This window comes from Mesocricetus auratus, unplaced genomic scaffold, assembly GCF_017639785.1.
Source record: "Mesocricetus auratus isolate SY011 unplaced genomic scaffold, BCM_Maur_2.0 Super-Scaffold_100025, whole genome shotgun sequence".
NCBI lineage: Eukaryota > Metazoa > Chordata > Mammalia > Rodentia > Cricetidae > Mesocricetus > Mesocricetus auratus.
The window spans coordinates 10,038,819-10,053,323 of record NW_024429206.1 but is presented as its reverse complement, the minus strand read 5'-3'; the positions used below and the strand labels follow the sequence as shown (position 1 = coordinate 10,053,323).

Sequence of the window (14,505 nt, the reverse complement as noted above, 5' to 3'; positions counted from 1 at the left end):
TAATGTAGGTGAGGACAACCAGACCAAGCAGCTATGTCTGCACTGGTCAATGGGGCTGTGATGTAGAATAAGGGAGAGCAGTAAGCCTGGAGGCTGAGGCCGGAGGCCGGGAAAGCACAGCCCTGTAATAGAAACGAGGATGCACTGAGATTCAAGGAGGGAGACAAGAATGCACGGCTGTGTTCACGAGCCCATGTTGTTCTTACAGAGGACACAAGTTCAATTATCAGTTCCCACATGGGGCGGTTCACAATTCCTGTAACTCCAACTCCAGGGGATCCGATGCCTCTGGCCTTCCCTGGGTCACCTGGACTCATACATAAATGCAATTAAAAATAAGAAACAAGTATTGCTTTAGGAACTTAAGTCTGTAAGTACTGAGCAGACTGGAGAGCTGGACTGACGGTGTGAGAAGGGCGTTGGTCCCTTCTGCCCTGGGCTTTGGTTTTTCTGATGACCCTGGAGGAGGCAGGAGAGTCCATGACTCTGATGGTCAGTGCCAGGATGGGGCATGGTCACCCTTGGAGGATCCAGACAGGAGGGCACCACCCAAAGTCACCTGTGCTCTCCAGAGGCCTGGGAGGCCCAGGTTTGGTCTGTGGAGACATTCAAGCTAGGAGAACTTTCTAGATGTAAGCCGACTACAAGATGGAGTTGGGTGTTCGCTGGACACACGAGGGGCAGGTCCTAGGGTCTTGGAAGACTGTCTACTCTTCATCTGATCAGGCACATGGCAGCTGCTGTCCATGGTGGTGACAGAAGCATCTGGAACATTTTGTGTGGGTGCAGGTGCCACACAGAGGCCCCAAGGAGGAAAGACAGAACCAGAAGCCAACCACACCCACAAGACAACAGATTCAAAAGGCTCCTCGGGCAGGAATCTAGAGCCCTCAGCTAAGGGACCATGACTCCATGGGCTCAGGTCAAATGTCAGTGAAGAGTGAGAAGCCATCACAAGATTCAGGGAACAGGAGCCAGCTCTGAGAGAATCTCCTGATGCCTGGAAGAGCCACCTGCCGTCCAGGAGACCCACTCACTTGAGGCCCAGGCCTTCCTGCAGCAGGCTGGTGGAAAACTGAGGCTGTCACATGCTAGCAAGGTGAGAAGTCTAGAAACAGCAGGTGCTGAGTTTGTCACTGAAGTCTTGAGCACTGTGCACATGTCCTCTAGAGTCCAGCCTGCTCCCATCACAGGCACACCGAGACTATGAAAATTCAAGGCCGTGACTTCTCTCCAAAACCTGCCAGTCCTGCAGAAATGCTAGCCAGTGAGAAGGACCTTGATGAACTCCAGTGTATAGAAATGAAGTCACAAGTTCCCACAGAGAGGCTGCCTGACTACACCAGAGTCCTGGGCCCTGAGCCAGGCGGAACCGGGAGGTCCAGGTTCACCAGCACCAGGACAAAGGCAGGATATTTGGATGCTCACATTAGGAGAAGCCAAGGTACAAGCAGCAATGCCACTCTCTCATTGTGCCTGTCACCTGTTTCCAACAGCCTCTCACCCTCCCTGGGACAGGAACCTACTGTCTAGAAGCTTCTCTAGGAAGCAAAGCTAAGGATGTGGCAGGTTCTTTGGAGCCGTAGGGTGTGCAGGTTCATCCTCACACTGGGTTGCAGCAGAGCACCTAATGGGGTCTCTCCAGCCATCCCCTTTGCAGCAGTCTCGTGATACAGCCCGGCGTGTGGGCTGTTGGCTGACCTGGATTCTGACCCCATCTGCACCAAGGGTGCTGCCCTCCGAGGTTAAGTACCCTTCGGCCCCTTCCTTCCCATTACCATAGCCACCAGCCAAAGCTCTGGCCCTGTTCTCGCTGAATCTCTTCTTTCTCGTGGTCATCCACTCCCTAACCTAACATGCTCAGGACCCTAATAGCCCCAAAGAGTCAGCCTACCCAGCATGCCCTTCTCTGGCTACCTGCTATCTGTGGTCCCTCCCGCTTGGGAGCTCAGCCTCTGTGCCTGCCTTGTCCTCTGAAGTTGTGTTCAGCCAGTGCTGTCATTTCCATCTCTCCAGCCACTGTAGGGCTACCCCTCCCCCACCGTGACAGTGGGACACAAAGGAAGCTTCTACACCCAACACCTGCCGAGGAGTCCGTCCGTCCCCCCCCCCGCTGTTGGCGCCATCACAATGGCCCTCAGGCTTGCCTCTCCCTCCCTACACTGGGGCAGGGCTTCCACGGCTGCCTCCTCTGAACACTTCTCCCATAGCCACTCGATCGGAAAGGCTGGTCCTTGCTTACACAGACTGCTTCATCCTTCATCCCCATCCCGCCTTCCCAGCAGTCTGAACCGGGCATCGGTAGCCCCGTCTGGCCTCCACACGCTGTGCCTCTGACTTGAAACAGCCACTCTCTATGTGTTTTGCGGATAATGTGGAAACCTCACGGCCTCACGTTGACAGGAGGCTTTTCTCTCTGTCACCTGGCCACATCTTACCTGCTAATGGCAGGGCTCGTGCCAGGCTGGGCCTGCACGATTTCCTCGACTACTAACCTCACAGGGCTGAGGCGGCACAGGCTTGGGGGCAGGCTTTCTCGTGACACCCCAGTGACTGGCTGGAGACCTCATGACCTTCAGGGTGTAGAGTCGGTGGGGGGCAGGATATGGGGATGAGAGAGGCAACATGGCTTAGGTTCTCAGTCACAGATTTCTGGAGTGAGGACAAGGTTTGAAGGGGAGGCGGGCTGAGGGCCGAGTCTGGAGTGGCTACAGAACTCTGGGAGAGGTTTCTGGTAGGAAGCAGTACCAGAGACTTCTAGTGCCGGGGAGGATGCAGTCCAGTGCAAAGAAGACAACCCCAGTTCATGTGGCCAAGAAGACTGTGTGTGGCAGGATACATGCATAGCCTGCCTGACTGAATGGCACTAACAGAAGTTACTCAAGGTGTGAGTCACCTCTGTGTGTGTGTGTGTGTGTGTGTGTGTGTGTGTGTGTGTGTGTGTGTGTGGCATTTAATGCAGATACCACTGCCTGGATGCAAGTCTGGGATCCCTGTGACACCTGTGGTCATCCCCAGGAAATCAAGGACAGAGACCTTGCCAGGGGCAGTGAGAGATAACCAACTAACAGGGGAGAGAGCTGCAGAGAAGGGAAGAGCTGGGCAAGGGAAGTGTGCCCCATGGCAGAGGCAAGCGGGTAGTGCTAGGTAAGAACACCACCCAGCTAGAGCCGCCCACAGCCGCCTAACTTGAAAATGGGGTCAGACGTGGAACTGGCACGTTAAAGCACATTACTCCTACTTACATGACCTGGTAAAAGGAACAGAGGAGCTGCTGATGGAATGCAGTCCCCATGTGACACTCACTTCTGCCTTTGTTGGGGTTGGGGGTTGGCATGCAACCCAGTGGCCTGTCCATGTCCAAGGCAAAGGGTAGTGGCAGAGCCCAGCCCTCACTAGCACATTCCTGGACACAGCAGTGTTTGAACTCCGCATATTAAGTACCAGGATTGTGGAACAGAGCTGGGGCAGGTGGATAAACAGGAGTGTTCTCATCAGAGTGGCTACAAATAGTGCATGGTTGTGTTTGTGGATGGGCTAAGGGTCAACACTAGTAGGAAGTAGAGACCTCTTTCCACAATGTTCTAGAAGATGAGTGAAGAGCAGAGTCCACACAGGAATGGAAGCACTCATATTGACAGAAACTTCTGAACAGAACCAAATGCACATGGCCAAAATGATCCTGTTCAACAGAAGCATAAAGAAGTGAAATACGGGGCTAGAGAGATGACTCAGAGGTTAAGAGCATTGACTGCTCTTCCACAGGTTCTGAGTTCAGTTCCCAGCAACCACATAAGAGCTCACAACCATCTAAAATGAGATCCGATGCCTTCTCCTGGAGTGCAAGAAACAAGCAAACAAAACACTATATAGATAATACCTAAAATAAATCTTAAAAAATAAGTCTTGGCTTTAGAAGAAATTAAAAAATAAATGAATAAAATGTGTCAGCCTGCACGATGCAGCACACCCAGCACTGAACCCAGAGGCAGGCGTGCAAGGTAGGTCACTGGTCACAGCAGAACACTGGGTTCCAAGTCAAGGCAGAGAGGGCTGACAGCTACCAAGGCATCTTCAGAACAAAGGGCCCTTGTGTGGTTGGAACGGACACATCATTAAACCTGCACGCACCAATAAGCCAAGTATGGACAGGAGAAGGTCCGATGCAGTCACAGTGGGAGATGTCCTCCTATAGAGGCCCTATGACATCTGTGGCCCTACACCAGGCCACACAGGCCTGCAGGCGCGGAGAGTAGCTACCAAGCCTTTTGAAGTTGGCATGCAACTGAAGACTTAGTTACAATGTGATTAAAAAAAAAAAAAAACAAGCAGTATAGCATCCCCTGATTAACTCAAATCAACAACCAAACCTAAGAGCACTGTGACAATGTAGGCCTTTGAAGGCTGGCCGCAAAAGAAGGGGTATTAGCTAGATGCTGCCAAGCTTTATACTGACTTCATGTAGAAACAGAAGAATCTGGCTTCATTGGATAACACAAGATATACTGTTAAGTGAATCTCACCTATTTCCCTTTACTTTTTAAAGGTGGCTACTAGAAACTGTAAAGTCACACCCCATCTCTATTGACAACTGAGCCAGAATTACGACACAAAGAGGCCTTTGAGAGGGGATGCCTATAAAAACCCATCACTGACAGATTACAGTGTGATGCAAGAATATTCTAGTTCAACAGGTTTTGTTTAAACCCAAAGACAACTTTCCTTAATGAGGGATACAAAAGAATTAGGAGTGTAACCTGACCAGCAAGATCAACTTAAACACATGTCTGATTTCCCTCACTTTCAACACCTCTGGGAAGCTGACACAAAGGACGTGGTATGAAGCCTCCAGGAAAACTCAAGAATACTGAATTTAGTCTGGAGAAGGCTCCCCCTTCCTGAAGCCACAGGCTACAAATGCCTGTATATCGAGAGAGACAATAAATTGAGCAGGCAATTAAGATTCAAGACACAAGATGAAACTCTTAGGGATGAAAGGGAGAAAAAGACAGAAAGGGAGACAATGCAGAAAAGTCATGTGTTTTAGTATGCAGCTTTGTGGGAAAAGTCAAAACTAAGAAACAGGGAACTGCTGGAAAAGAATCAGTGATGAAAGAAGCATGCATTCATCAGATTAGGTACATGCAAGTGTGCAGAGCATGCAAGTGTGCGGTGCATCCGAGTGTGAGGTGCATGCAAGTGTGCACTCCACCCCAAAGCAGAGGCTCAAAACCGAGGGTGCCACACAACTGCATAGAAAGACGCAGGGCAAACCTGGCTTCCCTCTTAAAGTCTAAGCAAAGCTGTCAATAGGAAACACAAAAAGAGGGGCCGAAGAGATGGCGCAGCGGTTAAGAGTGTTGGCTCTTAACCTGTCTCAACTGGCAGCTCACACCAGTCTAGAACTCCAGTTTCAGGCCTTCTGACACACTCACACACACATACACAGCTGCAGGCAACAGACCAATGAAAATAAAATAAAAATAAATTATATGTGTAATTTATTACATACATACATATAAGTTACTAAAAGTAAACACAAGAAGAAACCAATTGAATCGCTCCTTTTCTGAGCCTCCTCCTCCAGAAGTGCCAGGAGCTGCTGGACTGAATGGTAAATCACTGCTAAGTTGAGGCGCATGCTGGCCTATGCTGTTCCCAATGCTTGGATACTTTGGAGACCCTATTCTCAGCTCAGTATGTAATCTTGGTCCAAGGTAAGGGCACTCCCCTGTCATAATGATCAGATAGTCGTCACAAGTTGATGCTGCAGGCAAGCAAGACCTGGACTCTGTGCCTGGCAAGCCAGGACTTTCTTAGCTCTGCAGAGATCCATGAACTATCAGGTGGAAAGCAGCATGTACACAGGTCTCAGCCACCCTCTTCACCGGCAAGTTTTGCACTTGAGAGGGCCAGGCAGGACATTTGTGAAAACAATATTCCAAAAACCCTGGGTGAACAAAGTCAGAGCTCACTTCATAGTAAGAGGACAATGGTTGATATTTTACATGTCAACTTGCTACCATGGCCTTCACTAGGTGGCCAGAGAGGCCCTCCAGTGTAGATCTCTTCAGAGCTTCTGGTGTTAACCTGGGGTGACCAATGTTTCCTGGGGGTAGTAAAACTGAGCCGAGCCTGATCAATGGCCATGAGGACAAAAAAGCAGGGTGGTGGTGAACCAGCTGAGAGTCCTTGGGGACTTCAGGAGCCCATGTTGGTATCAGTTCAACGCAGGTAATGTTAGCCAACCATGAAGACCTAGTGTTCTTTTGTCACTTTCCTTGTTTTAAAGAATGAAATGAGACCATTGCAGGAGTCTGCATCTGGGATTTCCATCACCTAGCAACCATGGGTGTCTCCGTCTAGAATCTGAACACCGAGTAATATGCAACTCATCAGGCTAATTCACTTCAAAGAGAAGCACATAGTCCTCTTCAGCCTGCCTCCTGGATGCTAAACAGTGTTCTTCATCGGTTTCTGTCTCGCTTGCTTCATTAGGGTTGGAACCAGAAGCGGAGTAAAAGAAATGTTTTAGGCAAAGTGGAGTGAGATTGGTTAATCGGGCTAGGAAGTAAAGCTGGGGGTCCAGGACACAGCTCACATTCTTGTAACTACAAGGGACCACAGACTTTCCTTAGTGTCTCTGTCATTAGCAACACGAAAGAGTAACTCTTAGTGACTTTCTGTGGAGTAGATGTAAATAAGGTGCTTGCAACACCTAGAAGTGAGACACATTAGAAATTACACCTTAGTAGGACTCCTGCACAAGGAGACTTCAACTACGTTTCTCAGTGCCCAGTGTCACGGTCACAGTAGACTGAGGTCAGTACATGGCTTCGTTTTCAGTAGACAGCCTTCCAACTCATTTGCCTGTCAATTCTTTTATTGATGAAGAGCAGTTTCCAAAGGAGTTCTACTCTTTGATACCAGTTGGTGAGAAATCCCTTGCCTTGTGACGTCCCAGAGGCAAGAATATAAAACTACACACTCACATAGGTGACGTGAAGGGTTGATGGGAAGGAAGTACAACTGAGCAGTGCAGATGGCTGGATCGATGGCTGATGGTCAAGGTGTCTGTCTCAATGCATTCAACAAGCCTTCCTGCCACCTCAGGGTTAGCCACACACTGAATGATCTCCCCTCCCATAGGAATAAAGTCAGCAATGATCAGACCAGGTAAATCATGACTGGATGTGTGAGCTGAGGAAGGCACACATGACTGCCTGTCAAAACCCGCCCAGTTCTGGTTAGTGTGGTGACCCTGGGTTAGAGAGATCTGGGGAGTGTGTTGTGTGGGCTAGTACTGCACACTGTGAAACATGTACGTAGGTGGCGGTGATGGTGCTAACCAAAACTGGTCTTGCTTTCCTCTGCCTTTGGGGGTGCACAGCTTTCTGGTGTGCTTCTCCTGGGACTCCCTCACCCCTCACTGCAAATGAAGTGACTGGGAGTCATCCCAGCAGATTGCTGTCTAATTCGGAGATGGGTACGTTGAGAACAGAGTTTGAAGTTGATAGAGGACCATGAAAACCAAGTCCCTTCACACATTTATTCTAATTTTTACTGTAAGCATTGCCAAGGCCATTTAGTGTAAGGTTTCAAATGGGACAGGACAGCGAATAGACCCCCCAAGATTCCTCTAGTGGGCTTTCCTACTGGAGAGAAAAAAAATCACAGTGGATGGTGTGTGCTTAGCAGGGCTTGCATGTGGCATGACCAATGGCAAATTACTGTCATCAGCCTGTGTGTCAGGAGAGCAAGAGGGAAAATGCAAATGGACGTTGTAACTTGTCCTTAGGCTGCTCACAAATGTCCCGGGACAAAACACCTTCACATCTGACCTGGTCAAGACAGCCAAGGACCTAAACATTAGGGCCCCTGTGCTGGCCGCATTTGAAACCTGACCTGGGAATAATGACACGGCAGGTTAGGAACAGCCGCTGGGGTAGCAGGTAATATAACCCACATGCACTTTACAGGCCTGCGCTCTTCAGCCTGTTACCTACACTGCACACACCTGAGCAGAGTGAGCTCAGTACAGAGACAGGGGAAAAAGACACTCAACAGTTTCAGTAATTCAATAATTTATTCCTCTAAAAAAGTGTGTAAAAGTATATAGCTCTCATCCACAAGGTATATATGAATGACATTTAAAATGGAGGCCTTTATCATTGTTTCTTTTTATCAAAGTCTTTAGTGTATTGAACCAGCACTGAGCTGTAGTTCTTAAATGAACATCACATATTTTTGTATTCTTTCCAATTGCCTGCTATATATAAAAGAAGCTCACTGCAAAAATGCTTGAAGGAAAAAGGAAACAAAAAAAATCAGAACTTCCCAGAAATGTACAGCTTTTCCATTAAAAAAGGCTCTGAAATATACATACAGGCATGCTGTCACGCCCTCCCTGCTCCCCTCCCACCTCCCCATTTCAAACCATGGTAGGACTTCTGATTTCTGCAGAATTTCCAAAATTAAAAATAAAAAAAAAATAAAATAACTTCTCACTCTGTAGCAAATCCAGGGCTTGTACATTTCAGATTAATTCTGTAAAAAACTCACAAGTAAAATAATGCATATTTAAGGGAAATATTATACAGACTTTTTCACACAGAATTACATAATAAGATTTTTTTAAATCTATTGCCATTCATTTATTTTTGCACAAAAACGTATAAATATGTCACCAGCTTTTCTTAACTTAAAAAACTTAAATAAAAGACACCAGATGAAAACTACCCTTTGCTGCCTTCTTTTAAACTTTTTATAGTGTTTTTCTGGGTTTTTGTGTTTTTTTTCCTTTTTTTTTTCTCTTTTTCTGTGTAGAGTTGGGTTTCTAGGGAAGAAAAGCCCCTGCAGTAAAAACAGCCCGTTTAAAAAAAGAGAGAGAGAGAGATTCAAAGTTCTGATGAATTCTGAGAAAAAGCAACCCCTAGTGGTAAAAGATTACAAATATCTACTTTACAGTCCGTCTTCACCGGGGTGACTTTATACAAGTTTACATCCCCATCATCTTACGTTCTTCAAAAGGCCTTGAGGGTTTCCTCTCTGATAAGAAAAAATAGCACTGCGGTATTTTAAGTCAATTTTACACTGTACACATTAGATACAAATGGTTTGATAGATGAGATTTTTTTAAGCTATACAATGGAAAGTCAACCCCCCTAGATGTGGGACAGAGAACAACCACCCATTTACAAGTTATTTCTCTGCTTTCACATTCCCACCATGTGTTATTTAATATAGTTTTAAACGTTAGATTATCTCAAGAAAAATACTTTTACAAAATCATATCAATTATTACATTTTTTTCCTTTTTTCTTTGTTAACAACCAGGACTTGAAAGTCTCTTGGAAGAACTTAGTTTGCAGGACTCTCCCATGGAAGCTGGGCTCAGTGCCCGTCAGGCGGCTCTGGGAAGCCAGTCCACACCCACTACCTGCAGACAGAAACATACGGCATAAGGGCTAGAAACAGGGCTTCAAAGTCAACCCTAAGGTCTGGGAGGGGGAGTCAAAAATACTTTAATCAGCTGTTAATGCTTTAAAAAGGCATTTTTTAAAAGTCCCACATAGAGGCTCAGCTTCAAGTACTGATTTAATGGTTGAGTTGTACTATTTCTTTGAAACAATATTCCTATGGTCCAGAAAAAATTCACCGTGTTTGTAACTGGTTTTGTGAGCAAACACTTTGGGTTGTGATATGTACAAGAATCCCTTTTGATCTAATGAAAGGAGAGACCTGGGTTTCTGTAAGAATTCTCTAGAAAAGGTATTTCCATGTGACTGTATAGAGGAAGTGATTAAGGTCCTTGCCTCCAGCTTGGGGCTGAGCCTGACTGCCTTTGTATGTAAGTGGAATCCACACAAATGCGGGCCACACAGCACAGCAGAACATTTCGGACCCTGATGGTTTGTACCAGCGTCTACTGCTGGGTGGTTATGACTACATTATTTTTCAGGCATGGTCTCCCCAGTTTGTTCTCACTCCTTTTCTGGCTTCTAGGACAGAGGTATGTAGTCAGAGAATCCTATGATGGGTCTCGGTGGGTTTCAGCTACTGTACCTGGTCCTCAAGATTAGAAAAAGAAAGTCACAAAAACCTTAAAACAAAATAAAAAATAAATAAACAAATGCAGCTGTCTCCAGACATCCTGTGTCTACAAAGGTGTGCCGCCACCCAAAGCCCTCCTGACAGGCTGGGGAGGCGGAGACCCCAGTACTAAATCCTGTACTGGATGGAGCTGGCTCGTAGTTGTGACATGTCCCAGGTTATGGAGTCCGGGTGACCTACAGGCATCCACCATTGGCTAGAGGATTGCATCCAGAGGGCTAGACAGCCTGATACTAGCAGAGGCTGAGAGCAGACTCTTGTGCAAAAGGACAGTGTCTCTTCTGTTTCCCTCTTAAGCCACCAACAGCCACCACTTCCTGGCGACTGCAGGCTGCACGCATCATACATTGGCTCAAGTCATTTCCTAGGGAAATTTCCAAGTCCTTCCTTGTGAGACACGTCAAGGAGTCACTGTGGCAATGAACACTGCAGAAAGAGCATGAGCCTGCTCAGAAGGCGTCACAGTGCAGGGCTGTAGGGAGCGGTCTGAAAAAGGCCGGGCGTTTGTAGAGTGGTGCAGGCTCCTCAGCCAGGGCTGCAGGAGGAGCTGAGGCAGAGGGACAAGCGCTTCCCAGTTAGAGCATGTTCATGATGGCATTGTACAACTGCGTGAGCACCACAAAGTGGACGGGAAGGCAGGAAGTGCGGTCCTGGGTGGCTGGATTGCACGTGAGCCAGGATAGGGCATTGTACTGCTCCAGTACAAACCTGCCAGGGAGAACACAGAAGTCAGCTTCTGAGCCACAAGGCTTGGGGTGAGCCTCAAGGCCAGTGCGGCCCACCTGGCATTCCTTCACACCTGTGCTGTCCAACCATGGAGGCCACCAGGGTCTTGAGGGTTACTGAACATTAAGATGAGGCAAGTCTGAATGGAGACAGTTTCAGGTTGGCTAAATGCCAAAATAAGAATATACTGGCAATACTAAATCAAACAGAATGTACCAAATATTTTACCAACATTTGGCCTTACCAGTTTCTCAATGTTAATCTGTTGTGGTCACTTGGAAAAAAATGGGGGTGAACAGGGTCTCCCTACCTTTTACCCTTGGTCACAGCCTTAGCCACCTGAGCACTGGGATCCTGGGTCTGCAGCATGTTTCACCTACCAGAGAGCCCAGAAGCCAAGGGCTTACAGATGAGGCTTCTGTCTCCCTCCCATTTCCAAACCACTGTTCATGAGAGAGCTCTTCTCAAGGTACCTGACACTTTTGGTTTGCTTGTTCTGTTTTTAAGATCTGGTCTTGGATCTGGGAGCTGGCTCAGTTAGTGACAGGAGAACTTGAGTTTATGCCACCGAATCTGTGTAAAGCAGGGCGCAAGAGTGCTATCTCTAAGCCAACAGTGGAGGTAGGGTGAGGAGTGAGAAGATGTGAACCCAGAGAAGTCCCAGGAGCTCACTGGCCGGTTGCTGAGTTCCAGGCTCGGAGATCATGTCTCAGAGTAAGGTGGAGAGTAAACTGAGGAAGACACAGGTATGTTCACCCACATGCACAGATATGCACATATCCAAAGACAGCATCTTGTGTAGCCCAGGCTAGACTCTGGCCTTGAACGCAGTAAGTAGCTGAGGTTAACTTTGAACTCCTGGTTCTTTTGCCTCCTCCTTCCAAGTTCTGGGATTACAGGCATACACCATTATACCAGATCCATAAGACAAAATTTTATGCTGTGCTAAAAACAGCAAAAGAGAACCTGTGCTTCTTGGACACATTTTGCAACAAAGAATTTATGTTCTAGTCAACCACATATATCTGTCTATAGCAGGGAAGGTAAAAAAGTGTTTTCCATGCAAAGCAGTTCCCAGACACTGTTTTCTAACTGTCCCTCTACCCCAGGTGTGACACTGTCATCACCTCCTTGCACACACTGCCTGTCTCAGCACAGGCGGGGATAACAGCTCAGGGATGATTGGACACCACTGCTCTGCACAAACTGCAGTGTCTCTGTGAGCACTGTCCTGTACTAGCGCACTGAGGGAAGCAAGGGGGAAGGAGCATCACTTCATGAGGGACGGCAGTGCTGCCTCAGTAGGAAACTACCTTAAAACATCTGACGTGGTCTTGGAGTCCAGAGGGTGTGGAGCCCGCTGAGAGTTCCTGGCAGGAAGGAGCTCATCTGTCTGTGCTACAGAGATGTGGTGGTGGAGTGAAGCCTGTGGAACGAACAAAGAGCACTCATTTCCAGGTACAGAACAACACAGAGAAGGACAGATGCTCCAGCTGCTGGGCCACAGCTCCTCAGTCTTGCAGAGTCAGGCTGCGATGTGCCCAAGAGCTCCAACTGCTCAGTCACCTCCTGTGACACAGCACCACATCCTAGAATTAGGATCAAAGCCAGTTTCAGGGGCCTCTCTTCCTGGTTTAACCCACTCTGTTCGCTTTTAATTTTTTTTTGGTTTTTCGAGACAGGGTTTCTCTGTATTGCTTTGGAGGCTGTCCTGGAACTGGCTCTGTAGACCAGGCTAGCCTCGAACTCAGAGATCCACCTGCCTCTGCCTCCTGAGTGCTGGGATTAAAGGCGTGCACCACCAACACCGGCTTTGTTCACTTCTTTTAAAAACTACTTATTTTGTGTGTGCATGCATGTGTGCACATACCGCAGCACACATGTGGGGGTCAGAAGACAACCTATGGGAGTCAGTACTCCCCTTCCATCATGTGGGACCTGGGATTTAACTCACATCTTTAGGCTTAGCCACAAGTCAAGCACACAAAGCAGTTGTCCTATGTGGGGACATGTGCCCTGCTACCAAAGCTGGGATAATGACCAGTACTTGTCACTTTGTTAAGTATTTTTTTCCTTCTGGAGTATTTTAAAGCAAAACCAATTACTGAATCATTTCCCTTGTAAATTTAGGAGGTAAAGCTTACAGACAAGAACTTTTAAGAACAGTAGTATCATACACAACAAAAATGCATGGCTCATTTGTATCAGCTGATAGGCTATGGTCAATTTCCCCTGATAATCTTGAAGCTTTCTCTTCCTTCCTCCAATCATGGGCCACATTGGAAATGATTAAGGAGTGTCAAAGGCTCTACAGTTGGATGTGGCTGGTTTGTATCGTGGTATTCTTTTAAATACCTTCCACCTTTCAGATTTCTCACAAGCCAATTGTTCAATCCAGAGGTTCAGTTAAGAGCACATCTCCAGGGTGAGCATAAAGGATCACTTCCACACGAGAGCTGAAGACTTCTGTCAGAGCACAGCAAAAAGCTGTCTGCTGTCCCGATGCAGCAATGTGACAGAGACTAAACTCTGTGAAGGGACAGTCCATTCCCTTCATGGTGGACCTTCAGAAGAGCAGACTGCTCCAGCACAACCTTCCATGACTGTGATGATGCACTGTCCCCTGGAGGATCGCACTGAGGGACCTAACAGTCCTGGGGAAATTCCTTGCTTTGATGGGAGACAAAAATGTTATTTACTATAGTCTTAATATTTCTTTCTCACTTCGGGTCTAGAGTCAGTCAGTTCTTCAATGAGCTCAAATATTTTGAGCAATAAATAATAATTAGGAATCACAATCATTGCAACAGGTGTTTATTGTAGCCAAGCTGTTGAAGAACGAATCCAGACTACTGGGTCTAATTTTTGTAAACTACGGAAGTCCATGATGTGTGGTATTACAAGTCATTAGGAACACTGTTTCGGCTCCCAAGTGTTTGGGTTCCCTTTCCCCTGTCTCTGGGAGATACTGCATTCCACAGGTTACTGAAGGTGACCTCCATGCCACAGAACAGGCCACAAAGCTGTCTGCACTGTGTGGTAGATATCCAACACTGCACAGTGTGGTGAGGCAGAGTTGGTTCAGTCAGCCTTATTGATGGGCACTTAGCTTTTCCTCCTCCTTTACACAGCCATCTTGTTTGCTTGTTCTGAAACAGTTTTGCTGTGCTATTCAGGTTTGCTTCAACTCACAATTCACGTGACTCTCCCACCTCAACCCCCTTCATAGCTGGGCATGAGCATGTTCCAACTGTATAGGCCATTCTTTACTTCTGCCAACATACAGGCAGCTGGCGGTGGGTGTGCTGTGCCACAGGAGAGTTCAAGGCTGTTACTACTCAGTACACTCCCTTGTCATGAGTCCCCCTCTCCACGGCTCTACCACCAGGGCATACTTTCAAACCTGTGTCTCTTTGCCAGACTGCAGGTAAGAAATAGATTCCATTCTAGGCTTTTTCACAGTCTTCAAGTTTGAGATCTTGTTTTAAATCCTTAAGATTTGGATCGATAGGTTCTGAAAGCCATCCAAGGAGAACAAGCACAGACGTGAAAGGCTTGACTGCCACCCCCCCGCTTTACGGAGGACAGTGCCAGTGTGCAATGGGCATGGCTGTGCTGCAGGTCATGGGCAGCTGCCAGTACTGACTGGGAGAACATCAGCCTGAG

At 47.4% G+C, this 14,505-nt stretch overlaps 1 protein-coding gene across 4 annotated transcripts in view; it reads right to left on the bottom strand.

Annotated features, from left to right (window-relative positions):
- Nucleotides 1-8,067: 8,067 nt before the first annotated feature.
- Med13l (mediator complex subunit 13L) overlaps nt 8,068-14,505 on the bottom strand; it is a 201,191-nt gene continuing 194,753 nt past the window's right edge. For all 4 annotated transcript variants that reach the window (XM_013119770.3, XM_005078999.4, XM_013119771.3 and 1 more), the window contains 2 exons: nt 12,153-12,265; nt 8,068-10,821 (listed from right to left, as the gene is read on the bottom strand). In XM_013119770.3, the coding sequence (XP_012975224.1) occupies nt 10,689-10,821; nt 12,153-12,265 (246 nt within the window). In that variant the 3' untranslated portion in view covers nt 8,068-10,688. The remainder of the gene's footprint in view (nt 10,822-12,152; nt 12,266-14,505) is intronic.